Genomic DNA, 10,257 nt, shown 5'->3' with positions numbered 1-10,257 from the left:
AGCATGTGAAGTGAATACCATGGTTTAGGAGAGCAGAAAATGATGGCATAGAATATTAATGTTTCTACACAGGGACTGGTTTGCACTGAGGGTGTAATTTGGAAAGGTGACTCTAGATGGTTGCTTCTTGAAATCAGGCCCAAAGTACTTAAGGACCAAAACCATAAATGTTTTATTTAAAGAGTGATACACTTGTTTACGTTGTGGCAGAACGATCCCTATATACTGATCTTGATATCTTTATATCAGAGGGCAGTAATGCCACCACTTTGAACACTTTCAGTTAATTATCACCAGAACGTTTTGATAATGACAGTGTATTTTGCAATATGAACAAAATGGGGGGGAAAAAAAAAAAAAAGTTTAGAAAAAAAAGGCCAAACAAACCCTGGGAGCACTGACTTCAACAAGTTCAACAAATATTCAAGCCACATTTAATAACTTTATGAAACTAGTATCAAAGTAAAGAATATATAGTCAAAATACAGAAATAAAGTTGAGTGAGAGGAAACAGCCTGATGAGTTCAAACAAAAGTTAAACAGAACAGATTAATATAAACAAGTTAGCTGAAAGGTCGCTTTGCTTTCTGTAGCAGTATTTCAGCAATTCCTTTCCTCAATAGCCAGCTTAGAAGGAAGAGCTAATCTGAAAAAAAAAGATATGCATCACTTTAAAATCCTGCTGTATGTGTTACTGTGATTGTTTGTAGAAACAGCATCACCCCAATTTGCAACCTATGATGTCAATTTCTTATATAATAAACATAGTGGATTTTTTTTTGGTAAGAAAACAAAAGTTCAGAATGAAGTGTCTGCATTCAGCTTTCCATTACACATACATTTATCTTTCTGTTGGCTATGAATTCTTTTATTTGTGAACTGCAAATGATTAGAATTTGCTCACACTTCCAAACCTTTTGTTTGTCATAGGTACTTCACTTCTAAAAGTGTCTGATGTAGCACTCGCTAAGTACAGAATTACAAAAGGTAGAATAAGGCTGTCCCCGCTCAGAAATTTGCATTTTTGGTAAAGGTAACAATATATCGGCTTCACTAACACCCTAATAATAGGCATACATTTAACTTTCTATCACCATCCTTCGAAAGAAAAAAGGAAAGACTAAAAGATGTGTGCAATTGGGTTTTGCTTAGTATAAAATTTGCAAATCAGAACTCATTTTGCTACGATAAACACTATGAATTACATATAAACATATGTGGAAAACAATGTGCCAGGCTTTAAAAAAGAAGTTTGATTAGCAGATGACGATTCTGTAGTGCTATTGTGCACTATCCTGTAAGCCCAGAGACTAAAAAAAAAAAAAGCAAAAAAAATTACCCAAACCAGCTTTGATGCAGGTTTGGCATCAAGTGTACGTTATGATCTTAGACTCAGTATGCTCATTCTGTGGTTGAGAAATTTAAAGTACCAGATTTTTCCACATCAGATAGCAGATAGTTGGTGCATACATTTCAGACAAGAGAACTAGGGTTTCTTTAATTTGAGACGGGATCAGTAATCTATTGTTAAAATGTCCAAAGTGTGCAATAATAAGGCAGATTTCTTATTACACCACCTCTTAAGATACTCATTGTTTGATGAAACAAACAAGGTGCTTTAGAACAGCAGAGTAATAGGATACAAACAAGTGCCAGAATGAAGGAAAACTGCTAAAACGGGAACTGCCCTTTCTTTCACAATGAGAAATAAAGAACTTTTGTATCTGGTATTTGAAAGGTTTTTAACAGCTGATATTCAATATCAGCTGATTCCTGAAGTGTTGGCAAGATACCAGGTTTCTGGTACTGGCCATTTCTAATGTTACTTAAATATTCACATCATGCAATAAGCAGTTTTACACACTGCAATGTAATGGAAAATACTTCCTAAACTGAATCAGAACTGAGACCCAAAGCAGAACCAGTAAATAAATATCTCGCATATATGTCAAACTATATTCTTCAAACAAAACCTTACATCTTATCAAAGAAGTCAGAAAGTACTAACAAAAATTATATGCTTTCTACTATAATACTGTTAAATTTCCATGGCTGAGAATGTCCCGTTAATTTTTTCTGCCTTTTTAAATTAGTTGACAAAGTAGAAATTCAAACACAGAAATAAAATGCATATATATGAGAGCACTGGCTCAGCGAGATATCAAATATACAGCATTCTAGTGTCAAAAGTACAGGCAGAATTGTCCAAGATTTCTTGGTGAAAAAGGGGCATTTGAGGAGTAAAAATTCTACTTAACAATCACTCACATTTTAACAGTGCATTAATTATAACAAAAGCTGGATGATAAGTGAGCAACAGAGTCATAATGTTCAGTGTTCATAGCAGAATTTTATCCTCTGCTCATTTAAATGAGGTTGGAAACATATACTCATGTATGTGAAACTTTAAGTAGCTATGTTTTTTCAATTTTTCAGGATTCTTGCAAGAGGCAAAGTTGTGACACTGAATTGAGTTGGATGATAGTACAAGGTGGCATGGACAGAAGTCTTCCTTTCGACGCTGTGCCTCTGGCTTGTCAAAGGATGATTAGTCCTACAATCTTGTTTGATCTATTCTTTTGCCTCTAGGAAAAGGGTTTCTTGAGGATACAGTTTTACCTCCAGTAATGATTTATTTGGATCCAGCTGGGTCACCTGTAAAGATAAGAACAAGAAGATAGGTGTAAGTAGACTTTTTTGAACTGTTTATCTTCACAGGGCAGATTTTCACTGAGGAGGTTTTTGAGTCCTTCTGTCAGGGATAACTGAAGTTGTGCGTATGAATTCCCAGGATGCAGATTAAGAAATATAAATTGTATTTTGTGTGTTATTATTTTGTAATAACAATAAGCATAATAATAATAAAGAGAATCCATGACATTGATTCCAAGAAGGTCTGTTTTTCCATCATAAACCAATGCGTGAATATGTCTGGTTTGTTAAAGTTAAGATCTTTTGGAAGGATTACTAGAACACATGAGTTAAGATGAAAAATAAAACTGTAGTCCCAGATAAGTATGCTAAAATTTCAATCAAACTGATGGTGCAAGCAGCATAGCCAATCCAACATGACCTCCCCTTTGAAAGGGGAAACTTATTCTGCCTTTATTTTCCTACTCCCTTCCTTGCTCCAAGTCACATGGTGAAGCACCTAACTTTCAGTCACTTTGATGCTTATCAGCCACCTCAGTGAACCGAGGCTGGGAGAAAACTGTCCACTTTTATGTGTTTGGTTATTTTTCTGTCATGCTAATGAGTTTAACTGGTGAACACACAAGTCCAGTCAACACCAAATCCAGTGCAAGGTAAGCAGCAAAAGCACTAAGCAGCAAGTAGAAGGGAGGAAGCAGGGCCCTCCTCCTCTCATTGGGAGCGAGATGCTAAATCAGCTCACCGTATGGTGAAACTGCATCTCAACTCAACTATTGAAGTGTATACTTATTATGCACGTGTGTATTATGCGTTATACATGCTATCTGTCTATATATCATTTATGTAGACACTTACATGTGTACGTTTATATTATAGGATCGTTCCCTGGAATCCTGACTCCTCGTTGGATTTGTAAAGGTATTTAGGTAATCACTTGTGCAGGTGAGCATACAGGAGAATTCCAGTGAGAGTTAAGTGCCATGCAATTTGGAAAATAATGATACAGGCACTATCTGCACCATTACTGCCAAAATTCTTCAGCTTTTGGATATCGGCACCGAACCCTACAAGCTGCTCAACATCTTGACTATCCCATTACCGATTTTCACCTAAGCCCCGTAAGCAATTCTCAGATTATAGTCAGCAAGAAACTTCTGTGTTTTGGATTCTGTTTAGAAGCTAGACTGCTGCCTATAGGATAAATCTCTTCTATGAAAATAAAATTTAATTGTATATATTACCTAATATAATTATTCATATAGACAAAATAATGGCAACAAGGGTCCTAGTGTCCTTCAGACATTCAGGTTTACATGCCAACGCTGTGACATCCTTCAGAAGACTACTGCAAAGCTTCAGCTAGAAAGATGAACATTATTTCTTTTAATCTTACCATAATCTGAAGTATTTCACTTCCATTTTTAAACTTATTTTCCCTGGTAATTCTATTTTAGTTTATTTTGCTGTGTGGGCACACTAGTTATCAGAAGTTTGCTAGTGAATAATAGATTATTAGTCTTATGCTATAGGTTTAGATGCAAATGCACACCAATAAACATTTTTTCCAAAGTTAAATTTATCTATGATCATATCATGCCACTGCTTTCTAAAATTATTTTTTGAAAACATTCGGCGTCAAGCACACCAAATATTATGAATTAATACGAAATGCTAAATGTATTTTTTTCTTAAAAGCATAACTTCCTAATTCTGTTACCAATTAACGAAAACAGTATTGCTCCTCTTTCTCTCCCCCCCAGCTAAATCGGGCAAACTGAAAATATATTTGTATTTCCATTGTTTTATAGGATAATTACAGAAAATTCATTATTTAAACAAATATTAAAAGCTTATCTCTTCCTAAGTCCATCGAAATCAATGTAATTTCACCTCTCTGGCTGCAACAGAATTTAAAAAAAATAACAGAATTAAAAAAAAAAAAAAAAAGAAAAAAGAAAAAAGAGATGCATTATTGATTCCCAAAGCAGGAGCTTATTTTCTTAAACTTCATGTACCACGGTGAGCTATTGCTAAATGTCTGAAGAGAAAAATAATTTATAAAAACCAGACTCAATTTTAGATTCCTATTATCTACAGTCCAATTATGCATTCCTGCACAGATGCTGCTTAAATTATTGAAAGGTTATTATCTAAGAAAGCAAACCCGTTATGTAAAAAACAGCCAAAGTAGTGCATTTAAGTTTGTGATTACAGAAGTATGCTAATTAAGTATCTTGTTGCATTTTTTAATGTTTTTGTATTCTGCTACAGTCCATTATTGCACATCGGCACAGAAAGCGAGGTAAATAGGGGTCTCTGCAATTCACAGCACATGAGGTATTGTGCACCTGAGAAGCAATTTTCCTTCTTTTCAGTTCAAGCCAGTATCTAATTAGACCTCTCTATTTTCAAATCCAGCAACCTTTTTTTTTTTCAAGAAAAGCTAGGAAAGACAGAACAAGTCTCTTCTACATTTGGAAAAAAAAATCTGAAAAGCAAGCCTAGGCAATGAACACAATCTTGCAGACTGTAACCATATGGAAACCTATTATTCACTTGAGTGTAATTCAAGATACATATCCTAGTTCAAACCCCAAGGTTTGCAAACTTCAAGTACCTTAAATAATAACAACACATGATGTCCCCCTTCCTGAGTGTCTTCATAGTTAGAAGGTTAGCTAAAAGCATTTTGGAGTACCTGCAGCAAAAGGACTGTGCAGCTTTTCACCATAATTTCAGTGTGCTGCTTAATTCACTGAGGGACAGCAGAGTTTGCAAATGTTTACACCATTACCCAATTAACTAACAATATGGCTCCTACATCTGTCAACAAACAAAGCTGTTGTTGCTTTGTTTTAGCTCCTTGGCATTTTCTGTTCATACGGGTCGCCATTGTACTTAATTATCACACCATAACCCTTCTGCAGCTTCTACTTTGTTATTTGTGGTTTGTAAATATGTTGTTTACTACAAAGAATAGAAGCCTTATTAGTGAGCACACCTCCTACAAAAGAAATGGTTTCTCTTGTAAATATATGAAATATAAGACCTAAGATGCTTTGTAACTTAGAGTATTTTAAAACAGAATTAGAAACCAAAGAATGATATATAATAGAGATCAGAGGGCCCTGGAAGAGCTGTAGCCCACAAAGGTGTGTCCAATGTAGTGTTTTAATGAATTTTATTCACTTAAATAAATTTATGTGGATTATTTCATAGTGCAAAGTATTAAAATACCTTCATATTTCAATCTGCATACTTTGTTTCATTACCATTAGGATAAATTCTGGAGTCAACTTCAGTGCTGACAATCCTTTGCTCTGATGTCATTGCATGGCGCTCTTTTCAAAACAGCCCTGCACGTTATGTAAGTTACATTGTCCAAAACCCCTACACCATTATTATTTAACGATTTTTTTATATTGTTGGCAATTACACAGGAAATCATTTAAGCATGTGTTTATATACTGAATCTGATTTGATCCTGTTGAACTCAATGAGATTACATAGGTACTCATGTGGTGAAATCAATACTTTCTTCATTAAGGTTGCAAAATCCACCAAATTAAGCGTTCAGCATTTGTCAAAGGTCTAAGCAAATGCTAAAAGCATAGTGTTTCTCTACATTTTCAAGTCCTACAATACCTGACTTTCTACCAGTCACATTCTAAGAGTCCACTCACACGTCACATGGTGATACCAGCTGATGAGGTGAATGTATTTTTGAAATATATGTTGTGGTTTTGCTAAGGTAAGTACTTTATAACGAAATGTAAACTAAAGGCCCTTAAAAAGAGGCTCTAAGCTGTTCCAAATTTACATAGTGAGGAGGGTGGCAGAGGAAGGACACAATGTTCAGATGCTAAGAGAGTATAACTCAAGTGACCACAAAATTACTGATATTCAAGCTCATAGAATTCTGTAGAATAACATGCATGCGCTTTCAGGGCTGTCCCAAAGCCAAAGCAGATAGTGCCCTGGGAATTTTCATCTTCAGGCAAATGACTTTCTATGCAGACTTTAACACTCCCCTCTCTTCAGGGAAGACTCTTTCTAGCAACGTGACCAGAGGGTGGTAACAGGACCTTATTTCTATCAGTGTGAGATCTTGCCATTGAGTTATGAAGTGTTTCGCTTTCACTGAAATACATTTAAGTTGGTAAAACGGTACTTTTCTTCCAACTAGGGATACTCTTTTACAGGTGGTTTGGTGCACCGGAGCCAAGACTTCATCTTTTAATGTAAAGAGCTTCATTATATAACTGGTGTTGGTTTGGTGCACAGGAAATGTATCATTTTAAACGGTATTTGTTTAAATGAATTCTGTGGTAATTATTTCAACTAAGCACTAGCTAGTTGGTTTGAAGTACTTCTGCAGCACTTTGAAGTCTGAATAATTTAAGATGCCCGAACTCAAAAGACAGTAATGTTAACTCTTGTAATTCTCCTGTAAGAATGTAGTAGCTGCTTACACTTTATTCTGAGTAGATTCCTTGGTTTTTTTAATGACCCAATAATGAAAATTAATACTAGTTTAAACAACCTTTTAATACGTTTTTGTAGCAAAGTCTTTTTCCTTCTAGAACAATTTTTGTATTTCTATCTTCACCTTTGCTGACCTATCTGTTCTATTACACATTCACATCCTGAACAGCTGTACTTTTACCATTTCAAAGGTGTGGTTCCTTACCCTCCCTAACTCTGCAGGGAAAAGATAAATACAAAAAAATGGCTTAATGCCCAGGAAGGTCATTTAAAAGTAAAGAATCGAATACACAATTATTATGACACTTACACAAGCAGTAAATATCACACCCTTCACCTTTCTCTACACCCTAGGACAAGGATCTGATTCCTGAGTAGCACAGCCTCTATGCCACTTACACACGCATGAATACATTTAATGAATCTAACGGACAAAGGGTTCTTTTACTCTCTTTCCTAATCCTCCTAAAGTATAAATGCAATAGAAATTACTTAAAGGCACACCTGGTAAAGCACTAGATCTGTTTAAAAAAACCCATATGTCAGAATGACACACAAACAAATACAGTGAATCCTTTCTACCTATTGAAATATCTATGGGTTATACGGATAATATGCTCAACTTGAGCAACAAACAAAAGTAGGGTTACTTTATAGAAATATATGCAATTAGATCTGCTTTAGTTGAATAAACTTGGAGATAATTTACATCTGAATTGAAGAAAGCCATCACAAATAAGGAAAAATATGTCATAGTAAAAGACTTCTAGTCTCATTCTAAGTACAAAGCTTTAATCCAGATATGTCATGCTCTTATTATCTTATTTCTCGGAAGAGATTTTCTCAAAACAGTATTTTAGAGTAAGCATTTTTAAAAAATAAATTTACTAAGCAAAGTAACAGATGTTGATAAAACAGAAAATTGTGATGTTATGTCCTCTACTTTTAGCACGCTTTCCACTTTCTTAGAAAAGCCGTGCAGCTCTCCGAGATACCCGAGATGCCACCAATCTTTACATAGTTTAAATTTTCGTTGACTTAACATAATTTATATCAGAAAAGAATCTGCTGCATAGATTTTAATCAGTGAAGGCTTATAAACTGGACTTGCGTTACTTGGCTTTTTAGACAGTAAATTAAGATAGCAACTGTGTTCTCTGTTTTATAAAATACTAAGCATAATGGCAGGACAGTGTAAGTAATAGGGATAAGCCCAAACCCAGTGTTGCTATATTTATATAGTGACACCTGGACTATCTGGTGCTTTTAAAAAGTCCAACATTATGCATTAACAATTCTACACGAAAACCTGATTTTTTTACAATTGGGAAAAATACCTCATGTTTGTGGAACAAAGCTTAAAAAACCCACAAACAGTAAACATTCTTGCACCAAAACTAAATACAATCACAGGTGTTAATTATGTTTAAAAAACCCCCAGATTTTTACCCAAATCCCATGACTTTTTAACAGAGGGTTGTAGAAAAAATATAAAGAGAGTTTATCTACCTTCCAGTAAAAGACGTTAGGAAATGCTGTGTACAGCAGTTCCACTTGGGTAGCTTTGAGGTAGTTCTGTGCTTGTTTTTAGCCCAAGATCAGAAATTTTGTTTAGTGATCAGTACTCCCCAAAAATATGGCCAAAATACGGCCAGTTACTAACACGACTGAATATCTGTTTTGTATTTATTTCTAAGAGTTAATCTCACTGAAAAATCACTACAAAAAGGATGCATCTTCCTCTAGCCTTTGAAACAGCTAATTTTCAATGACAAAATAACAAATACCCTTTTTCATTTTGGCAAGAGAAGTCAAAACACAAAAGTATTTCAATTAATTAGAGTCTCCTTCAGTAATATGACTTTTGTTGCTGTGGTATTGATGGTGCTAAAGTATTACACAAGTTGCCTTATACACTGACAGCAAGAAGCTGAAGTTAGCATCAGTCAGAGGAATTATCTGCAGGTACTGAACAAGACGATGCGCGTCTCCACAGTGCCAACAACTCCGAGACTGGAGGACTTCAGATTTTGAGGGAAGAGGAAGGTGGTGTAAAGCTCTCCTCAGTTTTTCTGCTTTCCTCTCTTCCTTCTTTCTGGCTTGAAATCTTTGATCTATTTAGGAATTCTTTGTGTGGTTTCTTGGGAAAAGAGAAGCCAACAGAATATCCTGGAATGTGTCTTTTCCTGACAAAGGACCTCCGGGCAGAAGAGCTCCATCACCCACTCCTTCACACTATTTACTTTCAGTTTTCTTGCTGAGTAGAGAAAAGGTTTAAGTATCGGCATTTACAGATGAGAGCACTTGTATGTTAAGCATCCTTTCTGCTGTGTCAAGGAGCAAAACAGTCCGTTACTTGTGGGCAGTGCTGCCAGCGTGCTTATATCGAACTAAGAATTATTCATGTATTTAATTATTTTGAAATGTGCTAGCTACAGAGAAGAAAGATCGTGTCCCCAGAAATACTGTAGCTTTCACTGTGGATATTGATGAAGAGCTGAAAGGAAGCCAACGGCCACATCTTCTGGAAGTTTGAAAAGATATAAATACATTTAGTGTTCCAAATGCACTGCAAGAACTTTGCTTTGCATACATCCCAAAGGGGAATCGATGTGAACGCAGCCACTCACAGGAGAATGTGACCCAGGATTGGATTCATGTGCACTTAATTATAACTGCATGGAAAAACAATCCAAAAGGATTTTTATCACAAGTTCAAAGGATTAAGATGTTCAGATACCACAATGATATCTACAGTATAACATTGTGATTGGTAGGTAGGTAAGTAGAATAAAAAGCACGCCTAAGACTGCTTTGGTGATTTAGTCTGATGTATTACTTATGCAATTACCAAAACAGCAGGAGATCATTAAATTTTCTGGTAACCAGACACAGCATTCTTAGTATCATACTATTACAAAGGCTCTTTATTGGTATTTTATCATTACATTTTCTTCCTACGAGGAGAAAAAGAACCCACACAAAATTGACATTAAGCGTAAGTTCTGGGGAAAAAGTACAAAATACCTTAAGCCCAGTTTACGCTGGATAATGCCATATGCAACACCAAAGCTCTGCGGCTTAACTAAGGCATCTTCCTGTGAACAATAACGCGCCTCC

General features: G+C 35.5%; 1 protein-coding gene across 3 annotated transcripts in view; it reads right to left on the bottom strand.

Annotated features, from left to right (window-relative positions):
* Positions 1-417: 417 nt before the first annotated feature.
* FAF1 (Fas associated factor 1) overlaps positions 418-10,257 on the bottom strand; it is a 177,196-nt gene continuing 167,356 nt past the window's right edge. For 2 of the 3 annotated variants that reach the window (XR_015698574.1, XM_009461274.2), the window contains one exon: positions 418-2,655. Coding sequence is in view for 1 of the 3 variants with exons in the window: in XM_009461274.2 (XP_009459549.2) it covers positions 2,572-2,655 (84 nt within the window). In the remaining 2 variants the exon portion in view is untranslated. The remainder of the gene's footprint in view (positions 2,656-10,257) is intronic. The other variant, XR_015698573.1, reaches the window with a different exon arrangement.

The sequence above is a fragment of the Nipponia nippon genome, unplaced genomic scaffold, assembly GCF_047370975.1.
Source record: "Nipponia nippon isolate SJK-2023a ecotype South Korea unplaced genomic scaffold, ASM4737097v1 scaffold_5, whole genome shotgun sequence".
Lineage (NCBI taxonomy): Eukaryota > Metazoa > Chordata > Aves > Pelecaniformes > Threskiornithidae > Nipponia > Nipponia nippon.
Note: the sequence above shows the minus strand (reverse complement) of the source record. Positions and strands in the feature narration are given on the sequence as shown.